The 24,949-nt window shown below is 32.0% G+C and overlaps 1 protein-coding gene across 3 annotated transcripts in view; it reads right to left on the bottom strand.

Moving 5' to 3' along the window:
- Positions 1 to 5,126: 5,126 nt before the first annotated feature.
- The window catches only part of Ddc (aromatic-L-amino-acid decarboxylase), a 69,353-nt gene continuing 49,530 nt past the window's right edge, over positions 5,127 to 24,949 (bottom strand). For all 3 annotated transcript variants that reach the window (XM_035363753.2, XM_035363755.2, XM_035363754.2), the window contains 7 exons: positions 22,215 to 22,281; positions 18,212 to 18,306; positions 13,693 to 13,760; positions 12,158 to 12,248; positions 10,121 to 10,219; positions 9,870 to 9,971; positions 5,127 to 5,648 (listed from right to left, as the gene is read on the bottom strand). In XM_035363753.2, the coding sequence (XP_035219644.2) occupies positions 5,457 to 5,648; positions 9,870 to 9,971; positions 10,121 to 10,219; positions 12,158 to 12,248; positions 13,693 to 13,760; positions 18,212 to 18,306; positions 22,215 to 22,281 (714 nt within the window). In that variant the 3' untranslated portion in view covers positions 5,127 to 5,456. The remainder of the gene's footprint in view (positions 5,649 to 9,869; positions 9,972 to 10,120; positions 10,220 to 12,157; positions 12,249 to 13,692; positions 13,761 to 18,211; positions 18,307 to 22,214; positions 22,282 to 24,949) is intronic.

Below are 24,949 nucleotides of genomic sequence, written 5' to 3'. Positions count from 1 at the left end.
TAATAAAATGAAATAAAGCAGTAATAATAAAATATAATAATAACAAAATAAAATATATAATAATAATAATAATAACAATAATAATAGTTAACCATTAAATGAAGGTTTCTTAAGGTATGAAAATTTTCTTATCCTGATATTTTCACTCAGGAATTTTGAAAATTTAATTCAGTTGCAGAATCAAAATTCAGTTTGCTGTAGATATTATTCGCATTTCGCAGTATACAGATTGGCAAATATCACTCAATCATATTAATGTATTTGAAAATATGTAAATTTTTAGCTCAATCAAAAAAAAAAAAAAAAAAAAAAAAAGAGAGAGAGAGAAAGAACTGGGGGACGGAAAACGTAGCATATGTCAAATTGATTTTTCGTTTATAATAATACAAATATGTTATACAGGTGTTTCAAAATACCTAGAATAACAATATGTCAATCGGAATGAATGTCAAATTGGTGCTGCCATCTTGTGGCTGATTTAAAATTGGAATTTAATTCTGTAGTTTAATGTATAACATACTATGTTTAGTTTGCAAGATATATGGAAAAAGCTATTTCTACTTTAACAGCTTTTTAAATCACAATATATAATTCAAAGAAATGCATTTTAAGCTCCTTATATTTATTTATACTTGGAAAGACGTGTAATTATTCTTTTACTTTAACCATCGGAAGCACTTCCGCAAAGGATCCGTTAAATGTAAACATCTCCAAAAATGGCGATAAACGTTCAAAGCTGGTAACCCAGCGAATTGGCAACCTGGTTTGCTTTTAGAAAGAGAATATTTGCCGTGCGTTTGCCGCTTGCTAGGGGTGCGTCAGTACCGGTTAAGGTGGTGAAAATCGCCGGAGGTGGGGGGTGAACATAATACGGCTTTTTAAAAGACTTTAAACACGCAGAACCACAGGGCTCCTAAACTATTATGATTAACGTGGGTTAAGTTTAAATTAAGTTTTTATTTTTATTACTGTTACTTTTACCTAAAATAATAAGAATTAAATCAGTTGTCTTGCTTAAAAATTTGATATATTTTTAATGCATATTTAAAAATTACTTTTCAGAGGATGCTAGGTGTTTATATACAATAGATGATTAGAATGAAAAAATATATATATATATATATTTGTTCTCTGAGATGACAAAATACTTTTATGTATTCCCAAGGTCATCAAAGTTAGTAAACCACTGCTTTGAGTAATTAATCAAAGTTTGAATGAATCTTGAAAGATAACAAGATGTATAATGTTTATTCTAGTTTTATTTACAATGCTACTTTAAAGGATTTGAATATTATTGAAGATACTTGGCATTGTCAAATTTATTACGAAAAAGACAGTTGTTGCAAAATAAAATATTTTAAGCTATCAGCAAGTAAATTCAAAAAACAACTTTGAAAAATTGCTTGTGTAAAATGAATGTCTTAAATGTATTATTTAGTAATGAATCCATTAATCTATTAAATGTACAGTAGCACTAATTATTAAACATAATTTTGAGAATATCGACAAGCAAAGCACGTAATGAAAAAGACACTTTTTACTAAAAATATTAGTATTCTGTATGAATGACAGAGAATATATGTAATGAATACCATGGCTAAATACCTATATAAAGAAAAAGAAACAAACAAACAAACAAAAAGTAGTATTCTCTACCTTGACATTGCAAAAGTAAACCTGCTATGCAACACATAGTTAATTTCTGATTACATGATATTGCAAGCATTTTCTTCAGATTTTTCCTACAACTGGTTAAGACCCTTGAATACTGGTAGTTTGATCTGGTTTCATATCATAATTAAAGGGCAGGCTGCATGGTTGATTTTTCTAGTTTACCTCATATGTCATGCAAATACAAGCCAGTTTCCCTTAGAAAGTTGTTCAAAACGGCATCTTTCTTCAGGTCCATAGCTATTCTCACTTTTGATATTCTAAATTGCACTAATGTATACAGCATTGAATTATGTCCATTTTAAGATAAATTTTCGGAACATCATTTCTTATAAGTTTCCAAACATCTTTTCAGAAACTGTCTTTCTTACAAGATTTAGAGATGAAGGTATATTTAGTGATCATCAGTCTGAATTCGAAAAACAGTGCAACTCTTCAGAAGACATTCCTTGTGATCTAGTGACTATTTTAGAGGAAAAGATAAAACAACAAAATGGAAGAAAGAACCCTTTCGAATTCAAAGATGCATGGTGTCCCATAATATCGTAAAAAAATTGCCTGGCAATACACATCTAAAGATGTGGCTTCACCCATCGATGCATGAAAGCTAATATTTGATGATGCAATGATTGAACTGATTGTGAAATGCTCTAATATTTATGTAAAAAAAAATTCGGGAAATTTTAAAGAGATGCAAAACCTATGGAGAAGTGTTTCTTGCTTTTTTAGGACTTATGTAAATCCCATTCCCATTATCTATCCTCCCATGTAAATGTTAGAGAATTATGGGTGACTGATGGAACAGGATTGAATATTTTTCGTAAAACAATGAACTATAAGCGTTTTCTTTTCATTCGTGCCTTATGATTTGATGATGTTGGAACATGGGATGGCAGAAGAAAGAGTGATAAATTAGTTCCAATAACAGATTTGTTTGAAAATTTTGTCAGAAATTATATCATGTAGGGGAATACATGACTTTGGACGAAAAGCTAGAACCTTTTCAAGGTCGATGCTCCTTTCTTAAGTATATGCCTAAGAAACCTGTAAGATATGGTATAAAGATATTTACTGTGGTTGATTTTAGAACCTTCTATACTTTCAACATGGAAATTTACTCAGGTCAGTAGCCAGATGGGCCATACAAGAAAGTCAACAGTTCTTGTGAAAAATCTGAAATAATTACGTTTTATAACATGACAAAAGGTTTGGTTTATTGAGATTATAAAGTACACCAGGGCTATCTGCCTAAAGGGAGGGATGCCTTCGTGGAGGACTTTCTAAGGGAAACTGGCTTGTATACACGGTACACATGGGGAAACCACGAAAATGCCCATGCAGCCAGCCTGTTTGTGGGATTTGAACCTCGGATAATTCATAGAGTGTCAAAACACTTTTTTTTCAAAAATATTGTGAATAAAAAATTGAGTACTTATGAAACGAAGTAAAGATTTTTCAGCTTTGGGTCCCAATGATGTAAATATTCAGTATATGCTCCTATTCAGTCTATACACTGCACACGTCAAAATTATCCTTCACTTTCGTCCATACCCAACAGCAACTGAAGGTAAAATCCCTGAGCATTGGTAATTCGACCTGGGTTCAAATCTCTAAATATAAGCTGGATACATGGAAGTTTTCAAGGTTTTCCCTATGTGTGACACAGCTACGAACCATTTTCATCTTTTAAAAGTCTTCAATGAAGACATCCTTCCCGGTAGGCAGATAGTCTCGTGTGCTTTGCTGTAATCCAGAAAATATGCAATTTAAATTCAGTTCTGTGAACACACGCCGTAACATTTTCCAAGTTACGAAAGCAGCTCTAATGTGGTCCTGGCCGTTCTCTAACGCTGGCAGGGGGGTATATTGTCTTTAACATGATGAACAACGTCCTGAATGTACCTCCAAAGGAAAAAAATTCACGACAGAGCTTAGTTGGCCATCTGAAAATGCTAAGCCATTTTTTTTTTCATGTCGTTTACTCCAACGACTTAGCTGTCCATCATTCAGATAGCAATGTAACACGTCGACAAGAAAATATGGAAAAATGCGCGCAGGGCCCGACTAACCTAACTGAGGGCCCCCTCTGCTTCACTGCTTCAGTAATGAACAAGCGAACCTTTTTGGAGATATTTAAATTTTTATAATAATAAACTTTCTATTCGATTTGGGGGCCCGTGGCAACTTCCCCGTATACCTCTGCCTTAGTCAGGCTCTGAATGCGCATGGTATTTGCAAAATCTATAATAAGCAAAATTTTATCGTATGAAACAACGTTGTATTTTCAGAAACTTTAAAATTGAATGTATTTCGGTTCGACAGACGAATTTATATGTGACAAAATACAAATTAAGAACTGAATACGAAAATCCACTGTCGAATGAGAAGTAGAGGCATAATGATTTGGAGAAGTTTCGTTGCCTTTAGAATAACGAAATTCAGCGTTTATCGAAAATAATATGGATTAGTATAAACATATAAATATTCTTAATGAAAACTCGAAAGCATCTGCAAGAAAACTTGGAATGCAAAATACATTCAATTTCTATCAGAACAGCGATTCTAAACATATAGATATAAATGCTCCCTTGTGGTTATTATACAATCGTCCTAAATTATCAAAACATCTCCCTACTCTTGGGATTTAAAATCGTACGGAACACATATGGAGTGGGGTGTGAGGAAAAGACTAAGGGAACATGATACTTCGACTAATTGATTTATTTGATGATGACAAAGCACTCGAGGGTTATTTGGCTAAGGGAAGGGAGGCCTTTGTGGAGGACTTTCTAGGGGAAACTAGCTGGTATACACGTTACATACGGGAAAACCACTAAAACGCCAATGCAGCCCGGTCAGTTCGCCAGAATTTGAGCCCCGGACCAAACTGCCAGTGTTCAGCAATTTTACCGCTTTTTTTATAAAGAAGTATCAACAGCAGCTGCTGGTGATACTTATTTGAAATCTCTACTAAAAGCAGTTCTTACATAGGAATGAAACAGTTGGAACTTTCTTACAGAAAAATTTTATTGAAGCCGCGCTAAATGCATGAAAAGTTTTAACTTAGCGAAACGATATCCAATGAAATACTAAGTTCTTTATTTTGCATTTTTTATTAATTATAAACTCTTTATTCAAAGCGACCGAATACTTATGTAAGTTCATTTCCAGAACATTTTAAATATTTTTTTGAATAACTATTTCAAAACCAGGTTTTTGAAATAGATAATCAATAGTATATATATGAAAGAAAAGTAAGGAGATTTCCCTATTACTAACTGATATTTGCAAATAAAACTGAAACACGCAAGTGTCTGAAAACAACTGTGAGCCACTATAATATATAAAAATGTACATTTTAAAGCAGTTACGCAATAGTTTCATCTGACTGAAGTTATATTATTGTAGCATACTTAGGCTGCTGTCTTGGGCTGCTTAAAGAATATCACACGAAAGCCGCAGACAACAAATTTATTAATTGTTTAAATAATATACATCATTCACAGTATTAACAGAGATCACAACATTAAATGTTTGGGGTGAAGGAAAGACGTAAATTTGTATAGACTAAATATTTTTATTTGTTACTGTTTTAAAAGCATAAACAAATATAAAATATTTACAACAGTCAGATATTGCTGCCACTCAGAGAAACGATAAATTGCAAGTTCAGCTGAATCTCTTGCTATTATTATTTGTGTGATATGAAGCAGATAACAGATATTTCTTAATAACTATAGGCAAAAAAATAGATAAATACAGAGATAAACGTAGTAGGATTATTTTTATTTGCCCTTGACTAGATGAAGCACTTCTAAAATTTCATTCCAAGCAAAAAGGACATCATCTGAGGTTGTCAAACGGGAACAGATGGCGAATCGGAGAATGTAACGTCCTCTGACTCGAGTAGGCGTGATGTGGATATTTTTCCTTTCGTTGATCAGTTTCAAAATATCTTCGTTGAGCGAATCCGGTCCCTGTGGGAACCAAATATATATATATATATATATGTGTGTGTGTGTGTGTGTGTGTATTATTATATAAAAAATTCAAAAAATATTTTTAGTAAATTAAAAGCAGGAAAGGAAATTAATAATTAAGATAACCGATCTTTCTTTAATGAAAAATAACTACTTCACATTGTGTAAAACTGGTATCGGTACATAAGAACAATTTGAATAAAATAAAATATTATAACTTCTTCGCTGGTCTTTGAGCCATATGATAAGATTTAAAAAGGATTTCCTCTTTTGAATGTCATAATTAATAAAAAACTGACAGTTTATTATAAAACACAGCTGGAAATAAAATGAAATACTGAAAAGAACAAAAATGATTTGCGAAAGCATCTAATCACTTCTTCAATTATACACAACAAATTTACGGAAATAAATTTTTATAATTTTCTAAAATTAGGAAAGGTATCATTTTACCATAAACTTTGTCGATCTCATTGTGTCTGGTGTTGCATTTCTTTCTTTCTCATTAACAACATTACCGGAGAGATAGATGCCAGATTGGAAAACGTCGTCAAATATCCCTTACGAAAGTGACTTATACAATTCGGTAAAAAATCCAGTTTTAAATTTCTTTAGAATTACGGCCCAATTTTTTAAAAACTGTGAGAGATATGTATAATTCGATAAAATTTTAGATGTAGGTTCTATAGCAGTGGTTATCAACTTTTTTTGCGTTATGTAGCCCTTTCACCATTGCCCACCTTTTCAATACTTGAAAAATACATTTATTAGCTCAAAAGGACAATTTGCCCAGACGGGTTATTGATTTCATTTTGGTATTTTGCGCTGGTTCACTATAAACGGCGTTTCACTTTTCAAATTGTTGCCACCAAATGTTAGAACCCTGCATTATATTTAAAGAAATTAAATTACAAAGAATCTGCATGAATGTATGTATGTTTCTTGCACTGAGAAAAAACAGCGGTACCTAGAGACATCAAATTTTGAATAACGTCGTCCTCTAGTCGACTATAGGCATCTGGAAGCCCAAATGTGGAACTTGTTTTATTATATATTTCATATTTTGTAAAACTTTAACGAATTTTTAATTAACAAACTCAAAACTGAATTTTTGATCAACGATTTCAAAACGTTCCATTAACGTTAACATCACGTGCATCTTCAAGCACGGATATTTTATGCGCGAGGTTTCTTTACATTTCTTACTGGCATTCTTTTGGTAGCGTAGCGACGCAAAGACCCTACAATTTCTAACGGTATTTTGGTCGAATGTCTTATCACTTTTCTAATCTCTTTTGATATTCATAAACATATAGATAAATAAAAGTCTGACCGATCCCCCTTCAAACTATGAAATTCTCCCTCGGTTGAGAATCTCTAATCTGTAGAATTATGTACAGAGACGCTATAGAAATGTTTTTACATATTCTATAGAGATATGTGTACATATTTGATAAAGTTTTATGCAGATATTCTATAGAGATATGTGTACATATTTGATAAAGATTTATGCAGATATTCTATAAATATGTGTATAATTTCCAAAGGTTCCACGTATGGTATCTTATACAATGGGTGCAGAATCAACTAATAGAGTTTTAGAGAATCTGAGATTCAGTTTACAGAAAATTTGGCCATAATTCTAAAAAATTAAAACAAGTTTATTACTTTATTTTACTATAAAAGAAAATCCTATAGGAGGTTTTTAAGTATTTAAAAGCATTATAAAATTATCAATTTTTTTTAAATTAGAAAAAATTAAATATAATTTTCATTTTTGAGTACAGCTTTTGAACCGTATCTAAATTTTGAAATTATCTATGACGTGAGGGAATAAAAACTTTCGGAACAAATGTGATTTTTTTTTGTTAGTAAACAAATTTCAGTATTGTTTTGATTTCAAAAATAATTTATATAAAAATGAATATATTTTAAATTATCTTTAATTAAAATTAAGAAACCATTTCTCTTATCAGACGAATATGTACTATAAGGTATTTCTCCCGCCTTCCTAGCGTGCCTTCGTGGTGTAGTGGTTCTGCACGCTGGGCCGGTATTCCATAGGTCCGTGGTTCGATTCCCGGTGAAGGCGATTGCTCATTTTTCATCTCGCCTGCTTCCAATTAACCAAATGTCTCTACAGTATAATAATTAAAGCATTCGTTTTAGGAAATAAAATTTCGTAATTAGCAGCATAAATTTAATCTTTTAATCAATTTTTACGCTTTCAGAAGATTTAATTTGTGTATTATATAAGCAATATTGTACAAAAAATTGTATCGATTATTATATAAATTTAGAAGCTAAAAGAACACTAAGCTACAGGAAAAAATGTAAAATTTCCACTTAAAAATTATTTAACACATGTGAATAAAATGTGTTTACTTTTACTCCTCTGTAAACCCATATGGTACATCAAAAACTAAAAATTTGCTTTGGTAACAGATTGAAAATTTAAGAAATTTCTCTGGAATACCATTCTGTTAAGGTTTTATTACATTTCTGTGAGATTTTGCAAAATGACATTTCTATGGGATTCTGTTCTGTGAAAGCTTTATAAAATATCTATAGAATTTTATAGAGATTCTTTGCTATACAGAATTGCCTATACTATTTTCTATAGAAAATTCTATAAAGCTTTATCAACCTCTTTAAACGTTTTTCGTAAGGGATGATGCCTAGTTAAAAGAAAAAATCTCCAAACGTTTGTTTTGAAGATTACAATAGTTATGAGCAATACTTATAAGGAATACTTACAAAACTTAAAAGCAATACGTATGAGGTAAAGCATAACATCCCTTTCCCGAAATGATGCCGAGAATAGGAAGATATCTAGCACTTTTATAGTCAATATCTCACCATTTGGGAGGCAGATCCTATTTGTTTGTAAAGCTACTATTATTTTGCACTAATCAATTATTTATATTTTCAACCTTTAATATAATTTCTGTTTTCCGTTTGCTCGCCAGAAATGTAAATTAGTTAGAGAGTATTTAATCTGAAGTTTTTGGACTGTAAGACAGAGCATGTTTCTGCTTCTCGAAGCAGTGTTACTTTCGTTCTACCATCTAAGTTAAATTTGTGATTAACTGGCTTTGCGTTGTATCCTGCCGGCATTTAAATTGTTAAATCGGTTAGAGTTTTGAGTCATATTTAAATATAATTCTGTAGTCTTTGACTACTAGACCATGTTTTAAATTTGAATTGACTGTTATTTTAGTTTCATCGTCACAAGTGGGGTTGATTTTGTTAAGTAGAAGACACGAATTTTTGTTCTAAGTTCTGTTAAATAAAATGTTTGTTTTAAACCTTTTTTCAAGGCTCTGTAGTTGTTTCAGACATAGTTCTAAACAGATGTTAAGCAATAGTTCGCTTAACATCTATTTAGAACTAGTTATGCTCACAAAGAAAGTCAAACTCGATACATTCAACATATTCTTCCGTATGCTGAGAGTTGAAATTCCTTTTTGCAGCAGTTTTAATCGAAAACAATGATTCGCTTAGGTGCATGGAAGTGAGAAACGATTTTATATTGTGCTTTCCGTACTTTTTAAATAAAAGAATTTTTTTTGTCAATAAAATTACAAAATATCTCATCGTAGCATTCAGATATCATTCCGAATAATTTCTCATAATCTGCATTTCAGTTCTTAATTCCTTGTCTTGAATAAGTTGTGCAGGGATTCAGCAATTTCCATTTTCTTATTTAACAAATAAGTGAATTTAAGAAAAATTCAGACATTGACTTGATAGCTTTTCCCCTCGGGTTCAAAATGGTATTAGATTAAATTCTGTGAAAAATTTAAATTAAAATTAAACAGTTGTCAAAAACAAATACACGCCCGGCGTATTTGCAGCGGTTATGGACTTTATTTTTTAAAGAACCCAATAAACTCCGCCTGAAGAAAACTGGGATAATTTTCCGACACTTAACGTTCTCGGAAAGTTCTATTCCATTGAAACAATCCATCAATAATTTCTGATATTTTATTGAAGTATGTGTAATATAGTTAAATTTGCTTAACAATATATGGCATGGGAAAAAATATATGTGTAATAATATATACAGGCTTACGTAACCAACTACTAAGAAACACTACTTGAATAAAGTAATTAGATGACTTAAATTATTGGTACACACAGGTCGCTTCAACAGAACTGAAAAATATTCCAGATCATTGTAAACTCAGAAATTTAAATGTAAAACATTTTTCTTACTTTTATTCGGAAGCAAACTAATCCTAAAAGAACTGGTCCCACTACTTCAAATCTTTCGTCATTGTGCAGCAATTTTTCGAATTCTTTTGCCAGTGCCACTTGCTGAAAAGCAAATTTTCAATCAGTCATAACATTCTTGCTTAACTTCAACAGTTTTATCTTAAATTCCCTTCTTTATGTTTGGCTGAAGCTTTGTTTTGGAAATAATCGTAAGCATTTCAGCTTATTAATCTTTACAAATTCTTACTTACTTTTCGAATGTGTTTCCTCAGTCCTTCTACTCCATACATTCTGAAGAGAAACCAGAGTTTGAGGGAACGAAAACGTCTCCCTAACGGAATCTGCCAGTGCTGAAAGTGATAAAAGAGATTTTAACCAAAGAATAGTAAATTATTTTAAAAATCTATTTTCTTATAATTCTACATATCTGAAGATTCCAAATATCGATAAGCATTAGAAAATCAATGGAAAGGTTGTTTTTGCACACAGGAGTTTATCTACATTTCCATGAACTTAATGAATCACAGATAATGTCTGTCATTTAAAACCAGACATTAGCATTGAATGTCATCGTATGAAGTCATGGATTGCTACAAGATGATATTTGTTTTTACTTTCGTAATGTTGTTTCTAATTTAAAATCTGACTTCTGACTGAATTAAAAATGTGTATAAGTTCCTTATGAGGCTTTTTTTGAGCACACACAGCACATATACGTTGAAAGGGGAATATCATGTATACATACACTCAGTGAAAGACACTTATTGCAGATCCTGTTGGTCTGCTATCCACATGCCCTACATAAATCACATATTGCGCAATCAGGGTGTAAACTGCCATTCGCACTATGTGACACTTCGTAGGATTTTATGTTAATTAACAAGCTATTATGATCTGAAACTTTACTATAACTTCTTCTTTCCGTAATGCTCAACAGAAAGCAAATTAGTTGTAGACTATTATTGCAGAATAATAGAGTAGTTCAGCCGAGAGTTTGAATGTTTTAGAGTTACAGCTTGTGGCAGCCCGCTTGCAATTACGTCCTATCTCCAGCCCTGCCAAACATTATTCCGGCTTTAGCCATTTTTGATAGCCGATTTTAAAACTTTTTATTATTTTTATTTTATTTACCCGAGCCATTTTAAGTAGATCAGCATTTAAATCTGTGTTATTTTAAATACCCGCTAGTGGCGAAGTTCGTTCTGCAACAATCCTTTAATCTCACGTAAAAACGTTCCAGCGGCAAGAAAAAGTCATATTTATCCTTTATTGATGCTTTAAATTCACTGACTAACGTTCCAGGCAAGCCACCCAGCCGCTAGAGTGGTTAGTGGCTCTGACTGCGATAGCGCTGGGCCCGAGTTAAAAACCCGGAGAAGGCATGGTTGTAACTGCCTGTCCCATCATAGCAGGCAATGACCACCTATTGGGTGCTTGCATAATGAAATGGCCACCCCTTCCGGCCCTTGTAGTGGCGTAAAAAAGTTCAAGGCAAAAATGTCCTAATCATGTGAAAAAATTGCATAATGGTCAGCTATTGAAATATACATACAAACGTGTGAAAATATGAACATGTATATGGTAAAACCTTCTTAAGAAGATCATCTACGGTTCCCCATGATTTTAGCATTCTGTGGATATCATCGTCTTAATACGATTATCGGTATTATTATTCAATATCCATGATTTATGTCCTCACACAGAAATATTGGCCACATGCAGAAGCCCTTCCCTACGGGAAATCACCACCATGAGAAGTTTAACTGTACTTGGAAAATCCCATTTTATTTTTTAAATGTGTGCTAACTTTCTAGCCAGCAAGCCCATGAAAGAAGTTGTAGTAAGGTGGGCATGATGGTCTGATATTGAAAATAAGCAGCTCTTAATTTAGAATGTGAAGCATTGGGCCATGTCTTAAATCACATCCAGGATCTCGATAGCCCTACCATTTTGAAAAATTATTTTCAAAATTGATTTCATTATTGCCACGGAGTCAAAGAACCAGGCTGAGGATTTATGACCATTGGGCCACCTGTGGTCGAGTAATATGACATAGAACATTGGTAGTTTCATACCGCGCTTAATATTTATGGAATTAATGAATTAGCTTTTTGGATGCTTTCCTTTCTTTAATTATTTATCTAACGCATAATACGAGTCGGTTTTTCTTAGCCATTTTCGAATGCATCTCTGGTTTAAAAAGTACGTCTAGACTACTTTGCCTTAATTTAAATAGCCAAACTTTCACCTTTGACCCTTATCATTATTATTCAAAACAATATTCTTACCCTGTAATCTGGAATGAGTCCTTCTTTATCATGCCTGAGGTAAGTGGGATTAACGGAAAATGCTTCAGTGATGTCCTGCCTGTTCTTCACCCTGGAAACGAAGTAATACCGCGTACCTAAGTGATAATATTCAAGACCTTTTATGATATACAATGAGAAAAAAGAAAACTAAATTTTAAATGAAATGTTTCTTAAATGTACAACAAACTGAAAATATAAAATATCCCTTCCTAAGACGATGCCTTTGCATCTGTCTATTGTTGTTAGACTCTTTTATTGAAATCATCATAGAATTAATTCTCAATTTTCTTGAACAAATTTAATATTAAAATGCTTCGATCTCTTTTGACTAGCCCTCCATTTTGACTTTCTTGATGCTGATCGAAACAGTTAACACAACTGAAACTAGTAATAACCAATCTGCTTCCAATCTGCTGGTTAGCGAAAATGACGTTTAGTGTGATGTTCTAGTTGATGAGCTCAGTTTTGAATTCTGAGACTCTGTTAACTTATGTCTACGGAGAACAGGAGTTCACGCAATACATCGATACGAAAGTTCTCTTCTGTGATCCGTGACGAAGGAAAAAGTCCTTCGATAGGATCACCTGGGATTTTCAATAAAATGATGCTGAGAAAAGTCATCAATGACGCCTAAAGTTTGTGGACTCTTTTGTAAAACTTTATCAATAATACTCTCATTTACTTTATTGTCATAAAAATTTTGCAAATCCTTTAACAACAGAAAAAGGGTCTTGAATTAATGAGTGACTGAAGAGGGATAAAAAGATAAGTAATCTAATATCTAAATAAAGGATAAAAAAGAAAATAAATAGAGAAAATACTATAGCAAGGAAACAATGGTATGATTAATTTTTTGATCATTAAAACATCCCTCATTATCGCACTTTTCACCACGTGACGTTAATAGCCAATGATTAGCTGAGTTGTGTTTATGGCCGAGCGATGGAAAGCGACAGACCTATAGAAACCTATTATGCCTAAGTTAATTTATATTCCTCGTCTTAAAAATATGACGATATTGAAATTAAATGTGGGGCCGTAACTCTTGACAACCGTCTGAAATGAAAAAAATAAATTTACTTCTTAATTTTTTAATTTTAATAAATGTGCACTGTCATTAATGTTCTAGTTATGCTGCCGCCTAGAAAATGTTCAAATCTGAAATTCAAAATTTGATCACTAAAAGAGTTTCACACATTTTCGCACTGGCGTTAAATTTGATGAAGTTGCACCGTTATTAAGGCTGAAAATTACAGAAATCATAAATTAAAAACATCTTTAAGTGCAACCATTCTATCCAGGGTTATCGAGGACCACCTGTAAACCGCCAGAAGATTTTTTTATGTCACTTGTCAGCTAGAATAACGAGACAGTTGATAAAAATAGTCCCTATTTAATTTAGAAAACCCCGTAATAAAAATTCGTGTTTTCTGGTAAATAGAGAGAGGAATTAAAAAACTTTTAGTCTTTTGTAAATAAGCCTGTTAGTTAATTCAACAAATTATAAATCTTACCACATGGCCGAGCAGTCAAAGTTCACCAACATCCATTTGTGAGGGTTAAAATTGAAAGTGTCAGCGAACTGAAAATATAAAGAAGTTAACAATAATGTGCATAAAATTACAATTTTAATATGCATAAGCAAAATGTAGTTAATATGATGTTTCCAGAGCTTAAAAAACGTTTTTCTAAGTAGTTGTTCGATTTATCCATCTGCGCATGGTAAAGAAATATAGTTAAAAATAATGTTATTAACAGGATAAACCATAAGAAAGTTAAAATTTTCCAAATTCATTATATTCTATCTAAATAATTGCAATAAAACTTAACTAAGCCAAAATAGGGGAATAATAATAATAATAATAATAATAATAATAATAATAATAATAAAGCAGTCCTTTTTTTATCTCTTTTTATTATTTCATACTTTAAAGGCAAATATGCATTGTGTACACAAAATCCTTACCTGACCTTTATCCTTGTAACCGTTTGCCTCGCATTACAAAAATGTTTCAAATGATAGCAATGGTCATGTTTTGGCATTTTCAAATTTAAAAATATCAATGTTCTAAAACTTTAAGAAGTCTAATTATTTTATACGTTTTTCCAGGTCCTATACTTGCATATAAGAAAATTTGTACTGATTTAAAAAAAAATAAGTGTAACTTCTGTACTACAAAATTGATCGAGATATTTCATTTTAAAGTTGAAAATGGCATTCAGGGAGTTGTACACAAATAAGAGCGAAATGTTTGCATTTGTACGTAACTTAAAATATCAATTTGGAAGAAGGTTTACGATATTAATAGATAAAATTATGAGCATTAATAAGCAGATTGCCTTAAAAAGTATTGATTAATATAAAGCTTTCAAAAAAAAAAAATCACGGAATGTTCTAGAATTCGCCTTTAAAAAAAAATGGCAAGCTTCGGTATTGGCATAAAGCTAATTTGTAACAAAATACACCTAAATTAAAAGTATGTCTAGTTTAATGAATAGTTGTATGATTATATTCATGAGAAGATTAATAGCATACTTTTAGCATTTGAAAACTTATAAATTACTTTTGTGAAAACTCTTTCGGCGTACCAGGTAAATTAAAAATTGTATATGAATAAATCACAGAAACATATCGTTGAATGACATTTAAAGGAAAAAAAATCAGCCTAGAATTATCCCAATTTATTTATTAACCAGTCCCAAGGTAAGAGGAAAATGACATGAAATGTAACAATCTTGAAATTAAATATCTCGATCCGTTTTTGTCGCACGAGAGTCAAACGTTTTGTATTTTATTTTTTGTGATAATGTAACATTTTCCTAAATATACGAACTAGGGGATCGTATAAAAAGATAGATACCGTAATTTTTATAAAACTGAATTTAAAAATTTTAAAATGCCAAGCATGAATACTAGAATTATTAAAAACATTTTTGAAATTAGAAGTACATATATACTTATGACGAACAGTTCCGAAAATAAAAGCGACATTCGTAGACACGATTTTATACTTTACTAACCGCTACGCGTCTCGCCTTCTTCTGGCTTTTAAATGTACCGTAAAAATGCCTAAAGGGAACACCAACCATTAAATTTAAAACCTGCACAGAATTTTACTCTGCAGAACAACCTTATCAAAAATGTATCACATATTAAAAAATTACAATGAAATAAGTAATATCCCTTAATACAAATGTTAATTATCCTATTAAATAAATTAACCAACTTCCCGCTGCAAAATCTTAAGAATTCAAATGGTATAAAGGAAGTTAAGAACTTTGTTTCATAAAACAATTCATGCAAATCTTTTTATATAATTAAAATTTTATATAATTAAAACATAATATAAAAAATTACAATGAAATAAGCAATAAATCTCATATTTTCAAGAGAAAACAATCCGCAGTCCAGTATCCAAGGAATGAATGGAAAACTATTACCAAAACCACATTTCTAAAAGAACGAAACTATCATCAGAAAGCAATAACCAATGAAAATTGTGCTTTGTGTATGTTATAATTCAAAATATACAAACCTCTTTGTCATTAGCTAATAAAGAAAGAGAGGGAAAAAAAAAAGGAAATTCTTTCTGTTGTCTCTCGCGAGACACATGCGCGTCAGAATAAGAAGATTGCGATGTGCGTGTTGCGTGCATAATTAACAATATTTTATCTCATATTTTCAACATCCAGTATACAAAGCATTGAATGAAAAACTGTTGCCAAAACCATATTTCTAAAAGAATGAAACTATTCAAAATGATGTGTTTTCATCAAAAAAGGTAAAATAAAAAAGAATATCATTCGAATTTTGAAAAAAAAAAAAAAATCGCTTTAAGGTGCACTGCTTTTGTCTAGATGCACTATGCACCAAATTTTCGTAGCCCTGGGTTTATCAGCTTAAGCGCAGCACAAACGAAAGACACACACATACACAGACAGACAGACTCTTTCTTTTATTATATGCAGAGATAGAATGAAAAGAAGTAAAATGCAAAGCTGTGTGTGTGCAAAATCACTGGGCCATGAACTTTCTGTACAGAAGATGAGCTGTCAAGAATTTAAGTTCATTGAAGAATCATGTGAATTCAAATTTTACTTATACTGAAAAGTTCCCTAGCTAAATAAATTTCCAAAAACCGCTGCCTTGGAGATTTCAATAAGTTTATTACTGTATCAAAATCGTGTAGTACATTTTACGTTAAGTTTTGTCATACTATTAGAAATGTTTTCAGTAATGCTGACAATGTTACACTATTCATTAAGGCTGACAAAGTTCCAGAAAAGTATTCATGAAATAGCAGACTGCACACACAGTTATTTACGAGGTTTTAAGACATTTATGACGAAATTTCGTAAGCATTTATATATTTAATTTACAGTTTAGACATTTCATTTACAATATGGGATAATTTTCATTGTGCGGCTTTTCCTCACCATCCGTAGGCAGTAATAATTGAAAATAAATGTATAATATTTATTAGTTAAATAACAAAGTATTTTATTTTAATTTAAAAATACGAAAAACTGGAATAAAGTGTTAACCAAAAATGTACTTTTATTAGAAGAAATTCGTTTTTTCCCCCTTCATTATTATGAAATGTATTTAATTCTATTTTTCGAAAGGTTTAGGAAAAGCAAAAATAATAAATCACGAAACCAAATGAATTAATTTCACGTCAGAAATTGCTTAAAATAAGAGTAAATACAACATAACATACAACGAGGCATATTTATATATGCCAACGAGGCATATCAAAATATGGGTCCGAGCACATTAATGTGGCTACTTCCTTATGTTTGACGTCAGCACTAAATAACCAGTGTCTCATATGTCAAGAGTAAATCTGCTATATAGATATATTGTAGGCCTTCGGGGAATATTTCAGGTGTTGATATGAATAAATGGAGCGATTTATAAGACTTACGAAAAGGGATAATTATTGGCTTAGGATCGGGCCAAGGATGGCAGCATTTCTAAAATTGCACAGTTTGTGAATTGCTCATATGCTGCTACAGTGAATAATAAAAGGACTCTATACAAAATAAACGACGTAGAAAATGCAGAACACAAAAGCAGTCATGGAATGAGAGGGCGAACGGCAACTGTGGTGTTGCGTTCGAGCGAATGGACATGCTATATTATAGTAACTTATTGCCAAAAGAGCCGGGGTCGTAGCAATCGCATAAGCTGCAAAATGACAGTGTTATGAATTTTGCTGTATATGAGACTCCGCAGTAAGTGAATGGTAACAACATGGTTAGTATGATTATGACAAAACATGCGAGGGCTATTTGCTAAGGAGAGGAATGCCTTCGTGGAGAACTTTTTAAGCTGTTAAGCACTCATACATGCAAGATTTTTCCCTGAGAATGAGGGCATCTTCCAGCACAACAGTGCTATGTATCACAATGCTAGGAATGTGCACAGTGATTAGAAGAGTATGAGGAAGACTATACTGTATTTCCCTAGCCCTAAATTCCTAGTCTTAAACCAAATCGAGAATCTATAGGACCACCTCTTGGCTTGTTTATTGTGAGGACTTCCGCTATGCGCCCTGCAGCAGTTGTTCGCTGCACTGCAGTGAAAGTTGCTCCATATTTCTACGAACACCACTTTCCAATACCTTACTGAGACTCTCTCAACTTAACCCGTCCACTCCAATAACTGCCAGTAACTGCCACGGGCTCCCGATAAGATGTTCTGGTCACATTAATGTGATTTGACCATGTATATTAGTACGATTTAGAAATAACGAATATATGAATGCTGCGTGGCCTTTATTTCTTCAAAGTGAAAAGAACACTGAAGCTCTGCTTTCTTCTCACTTTACTTACACCGTTTAAAAACTTGCATATAATGACAAGGCAACTCTTTTGCATTTCTACTGGCATTTTATTTTATTTTAGATTCCAAAAGCACAGCAAGGGTGCGTTTTGTTTTATCTGGAAAGAAAAGAGACTTTTAGACATTGTAATACAATGTTTTTTTGCTAGTTGCTAATCTCCAATTTAAAACATTCATTCTCTTACTTCTACTCCATCAAGAAGAGGTCTGAATTCCGGACAGATGAAAGAAGATCCGGCATAAGCGGCGTCGATATGCAACCACAGTTTCTCCCTAGCACCTGAAATCAAGAAAATAAGCAATAAATCTCATAATAATTATAGTCTCATAATAATCTCATAATAATAGTATTGAAATAGATAATTAGAAAAATTCCCGAATAGCTCTTATAATTATTTTTAAATTATTTATAATTAGAGTTATAGTTTTGTCGTAGGGTATCTAACGGTTATAATAGAGATCTAAAAAAATAATGCGAAAAATCCGAAACATGCGAATTTATTCGAATTCGCAGAAAAATGTGATATTTATGCAACCCTTGAAATTCGAGAAAATGAAGATGGAAATTCTCATCGCTACACATTTTCTGCTCTAAACATAACTGAAGTCATAAATTAGCCAAGACAAATACTGCCTGAACACCAACCTGAATATATTCTTGTACCTTAAGATTACCTGAGAAGTTCTAAGGGGCGGAGCTTCTTGTTATTTCATATACATTTTAAAGTTACGCAACCTCTTCGGATTTAGCGTTTACGCTAAATAAAAAAGCTAAAATATAAACTCTTTCTACCTAACCCATCGAGAAAGACGTACATGAGACAAATTTTAAAAATGCCTGATCTGGGAATGCCAGCTCGTTGCAACTATCTCTCGCAGAGGATCACTTCTGAAACTGACTAGTGCTCCCGAAAGCATATATATCAATATTGAACTTCGCTTTCTTAGAACGACCACCTCTGGAACAATAGATGGCCGTTATAGAGAATGTTTGCTATGCCTTTTTTTTCCACAAGTTGTAATAAAATTAAATATCAGCCGATTGAGCTGCGATGCCATTATTATAATAGTTATTAAAGCAACAACAATATTTTTATATTTCTCAGTGGCAACGCGATTGATAATAAAATACAGTAATAATTTCTTAAGAGGATCATTACAATTCCTGATAATTTTGGTCTTTTTTAGATGTGGTCTTTTTAGAAAGTTGATGATAAATACTCCTGTTAGGTGCTGAATTCTGATATTTATTTATGTTCTCATGGAAATTGGTCGTTTGTAGAGGTGATTTTGACAAGAGGGTTCACTGTATCTGCCTTTTAAATAGCGATTGCATTGTTATGTACGTTCTTCAATAACTTCGGGTGAAAATAAAGAAACTAAATGAAATTACAAATACGATTAATCAAATAGACAACATTAAGATTATTTAGATACTGCTATTAATATATTTGGGGTATATTTGTAGATATAGTAGATATATTTTAATAGATATATGTAGATATATTTATAAATACTTGTAGATATTTGGAGATATATTTTAATTATATTTCACTGAAGGTTTCGTAAAGTATTGTGATCTGACAAATGGAATTTTTTTACGTAGATAAAATATAAATGAATAAAAAGGCGGAATAAATAGTAAAATATGAAAGATTTCAGTATTTTCCCACCAACTCTTAAACTCATTGCATGACTAATAAAATTATTCGATCGACATTTCGCGCCATATTAGAATTATTGCTTGTTGTTGCTTAAAATGTATAGCCTTCTCATTTCATAAACATAACAGGATCTATCAGAGGCCGAGCGACAAAGTCGCTGAACACTGGTAGATCGGTTCGCGATTCGAATCCCGGCGAAGGCGTTTTTGGGGGTTTTCCTACATGTAACATATATGGCAGTTTTCTTTAAAACGTCCTTCACGAAAGTATTCCTCCTCTTAAGCAGAGTGCCATAATCAAATAAGCTAAAACCGTGCATATAATGTATCATTACTTATCTTTATAATCAATCAAAGAGCTCTCAAATGCGAGGAAACTAATATAAACGAAGAGATGGTATATGTGTACTTTTCCTAAATTTTCATTTTTGCCCGATTAACAGACTGAAATCATTTCTACATATTGCTTTGTTACACAACTTTAGACAATTCATCGTGCATGTTTTCCCTAATTACACGAGTGTTTTTCAAGCGTCGATAAGGAAAATTGAAACAATAAATAAATAACAAAATAGAAAGCCTAAAAAGACTACCATTTGTTACTATGTTGCCTGAGTACATGCAATATTTTTTATGTCAGGAAAGTCTTTGTTTTTTTTTTTTTTTGGATTTTGAGGGCCTCGAATTATTATCGGACCATGGAAGAAAACAATTCCATGAGACACGGCAAATTGGAAATTCTCAAAGTATTACCATTTCGACATTCGCTTAGCCAAGGGGGATCTTCTCCACGCGGCACAGAATTAAGTCAATAAATACATGTTTTGAAAAATTCTGATACATAAAATTAATTTTTTTAATCAAAAATAGCTTTGAAATTCTGCCATAAATCAGAGAAAATACTTAATTTTATCACAGTCCCGACCCATAAGTAAGAATTTCATATAAAGCTCAATGACTTTAGTCTTAATCATAAAACCTGAAATGAGAATTAGAGGAAAACTTGCGGAAGAGAATTCTATTTTTCAGTCCTGTACCCTTAAGGTCTAGAAAATACAATCAAATTCTTAGGTTTCCCCAAACTCCCTCTTTACTTCTCGTCATCTAGACTAGGTTAGGTTAGATTATTTGAATATGACAAAACACGTGTGAGCTATGTGCCTAAGGTAAGAAATGTCTTCGTGAAAGACTTTCTAAGGGTGTGTGTATTTAATTATGGCAAAGCACACTAGGGCTATCTGTCTAAGGGGAGGGATGCCTTCGTGGAGGACTTTCTAAGGGAAACTGGCTCGTATACACGTTACACATGGGGAAAACCCCGAAAACGCCCATGCAGCCAGCCCGTTCGCGGGATTCGAACCTCGGACCGAACTACCAGTGTTCAGCGACTTTACCGCTCGGCCGTTGGTGGGCGACTTTCTAAGGGAACCTGGCTCGTATTCACGTTAGATTTGGGAATATCACAAAAAACCAACCATGCAGCAAGCTCATTAGCCTGTGTTTCGAAGTAGGTCGAACTGCTGGTATTCAGCGGTCTTAACCGCTCTGTCACTAGTGGTTCCTTGTTATCTTGAAAACGTAGCATTTGGGAATTTAGTTGGATCACTCTCCAGGTAAAGGAATATTTTAAATAGGAGAGGGGAATCTTATTTCTTATAAGCTCTGGTTAATTACTTTTTGTTGTTAAATCTTCTTTCGATTTCATTTATATTAGTAGGCATCTCACAGGCGCATAAAATGTTGCTTTTCAATTAAGCAAACAATGCAAATTTCAATTAGTTTTGCACCCAGAAATATATTTCACAATAAAAATTTTGAAACATTTATCTTTACGTTCTACTGACAAATTTTTTAAATAACTATAATTCATTTGTAGAGACATTAGCTTTTTTTGAAAGCAGGAGAAGTGAAAAATGAGCAGTGCCCTCGCCGAGACTCGAACCACGGGCCTCTTGAATACGCGCCGAGCGTGCTGAGCGAAAGATCGTTTCCTAATTAAGAATAATCTTTCGGTTTGAAGAAACATTTCTAAATTTGAAACTCTTCCCTCGATTAAAATGTGTTCTTTTCAGAGAAGCATATGACAATTATTAATACTGAGGCTCATTCAGAAAACAGTGGTTACTTTTAGAGGTGGTTTTATACAAAATGGCCACTACAAGAGGATTCACTGAATTAGCTTCCAATAAAAGAAAGAAAAATATTAGAACATGAAGATAAATAAACTTACAGCTAAGAAACATACTTATTCTCAAATGAATTAAAAAAATAAATAAAGGCAAAATTAAGAGCATTATTCTATGACATACGAAGAAATAATAAACAAACCACGCAATTAACTTTTCTCAGCTTTTCTAATCATAATTAAAAAGTAGTAAAAAATATTCGTAAGTCAAAAGTATTTTTTGATATATTTCCTACTATTTAAATATCTGAAATAAATTAGCACACCCTCACGAAAATGGAGGGTAAAGTGTTCTGTTTCTTACATCAAAGAAATTTTAAGAGTAACGAAGAAAACTTACAAACGGGGCCAATTTCATTAAGGTTATCAAAGGCGCACGTGTTCGTTGTTCCTAATGTTGCCACAACCTGAAAAGAATTCATTTGAATTTTTATTAATTTAAATCTTGGAAAGCATTTCTGAGACTGAAAAGAATTAACATAAAAAATAGAAAAGTTGAACTAACAATAGGAATATGCTAATTTTTTCTCCTCATAGAGTTTCATAACTGTAACGAATTAAAATAAATTAAATATTTGTGGCACATTTCAAATAAGTGTATGCTGAATTTCCGATTATTTTAGCTTATTGATGCTCGTTCTTACAGAATTCCCTTTTAATCATTTTTTAATCATCTATGACTACTTGCTATAAAGTCATTGTTTGTATCAATTAATACCCTTTGTCCTGCTATCCTAGCTATCTGCTATTTTGGAAGCTAATAGTTCAATGGATATGTTTTTAATTTTAAAATTTTAGTAGAAGTAGGTATTTCTGATAACATTTAGTAAATTATTTGGAAACAAAGTCTGAGTACTTTGAGCGAATATACAGCATTTTTTTTTCATAAGGCGAAGAAATTCTACTCTCGGCACGATAACAATTTTCTTACTGTTTATTCTGAAAAATCATTAAATTTTTTATAATCCCTAGGTTAGTATATAAGATTGAATTCCAATTTGCTTGCATTAACTAATCTAACGCTTAAGCCTGCAAAACGAATTTTCGTCTCGACTTCTGCTGCAAAATCAGAAGATTAAAATGAGCACAATAGTAATAACAGGAACAAAATTTGAAATTTGTTGGATACTTTAGCTTGAAGTACAAAAACAAACTTAACACAAATTTATTGTCGCTGCTTGCATTATGAATAAGTAAAATAAGTGCAATAATAATTGTACCATAAGTAAAATCCAATTATAGACAAGCACAAATTATATTCTGTTCCTAGCACTTGGCAAGTTAAATTAATTATCTGCCAAGCAACAGCCAAAATAAGGAATTCAAGCGATCAGAGAGTACGTACTTGGCGTCGGCTACGACATAGATGGATTTGCTTTAACGTGATGCCCGATGCCAAGCCTTCCTTCAATGAGTAAAACTCCTCTCATTTACACATTCTGATGGATGCGAACGAAGCAGTAGAAATATAGAACATATTTTAACATAAGCAAAAACGTGTTCGTTATGTTTTCAAATAAGTATAAATTTTAGCTATACCAAGGCGAATTCTAAAGATCTACGAACCGATTTAGCCTTTAGAATATTTTGTCTACAGTAAGTCAACTCCTTCGCCTAAGCAGTTTATTGATGCGTTGCATCCCAGCTAATGGCTCTGATTTTTATCAAAGCAGGAAGTGAAGAATATTGCACAGAAAACTAAAAACTGTAATTTCTAAAATCAGATAGTGCCTTGAATAGAAGAAGATTTTCGGCCTATTATTTTTGCGACTGCGCTGTAGGACAGAGAGACAAAAATCAGTCAGGATAATTATTCTGTAATCTTCCTGTATCATTCCATAATTTAACATTGAAAAATCAGCACGAAATGTCTTATATGAATTTTTTAAATTTTATTTTATTTATTCTTCTATTTTGTCTGCAGTTTGGCAATGGAAAGCAAATTATGTCCGCATCAAATTTTGCGTGAAATTTGGTACACTGCTCAAAAAAAAAAAAAAAAAAAAAAAAAAAAAAAAAATGGGACAGTGCTATAACTCCCGTTCTACTGGGCCGATTGACAAAATTCAAACTGCGTTTTTCATGTCTCGAAAGCGCGACTTAGGATATATATTAGATTTATATATAGCACTATTCTAACATAGGTATTTTAACACAAAATCGGACTTTTTCTGAAATAACATACCAATTTTTTTACGTATTTCGATTCTACGACTCAAATTATGACAGAATACCAAGTTTTGTAAAAATCGTACGAATAGTTTTTAAAATATTAGCTCTCAAAATTTTAGCTCCTCAATGTTAATTGAATTTTGCAAATATTTATTAATATCTCTTTTTTTATTAAACTTTTTTGATTTTTTCTCTCACATTTCGAAATTTTGGTTCATTCCAAATAAAATTTACCCATTTTTTGCGTTTTATTTTTTAAATTTCTATTTTTAAATAATTTCTATAGATTTTTCGAAAAACAATTTGAATTATAACCTATAAAATTTTTACCATCATCTTAAAGTAGGTGTATTTTTAAGCATATCTGCAAAAAATTATACTTTTTTATTCAAAATTTTCTAAGATATACACGAATTTACATAATTTCGCGTTTTGAAATTTGGCACCTTTTTTTTGAGCAATAATAACGCCAAATGTGGTCTATGGATTTTTGTTACACTGAATTGCCACAGCTATTTTTAACCTTAAACTTCAAGTAAAATTTTACGGAGAACTAATTATATGACATTTTTTCCCTCAATGATTCGTAATAAATATTTATTAATACTATATGAAAGGCTATTTTTTAAATTATAGATGATATTATTCAAAATTTTAACTATTTTTTTTTAAATTTCTCTCGTATCTTTTCTTTTTTTTTAAAAAAAATAAGAGTAAGTTTTTGTAAGAGTAAATTTTTACCTTCGGCGTTTTATCGTCTGCTACTTTACTTCGTTTAAATCGAATTGTCTAAAACTGAGAATTTTCGTTTGATATTTATTTGAATTTTATGACATTAACTGCATAATTTATTTCTAAACAAACTGTTGCCTTTGAAGTGGCTGAAAGAGCGGCTGATACTAT

This window comes from Stegodyphus dumicola, chromosome 12, assembly GCF_044657685.1.
Source record: "Stegodyphus dumicola isolate Sdum_Otavi_A_Nest chromosome 12, ASM4465768v1".
Classification (NCBI taxonomy): Eukaryota; Metazoa; Arthropoda; class Arachnida; order Araneae; family Eresidae; genus Stegodyphus; species Stegodyphus dumicola.
The sequence above is the reverse complement of the archived record's forward strand: the minus strand, read 5'-3'. Positions and strand labels throughout refer to the sequence as shown.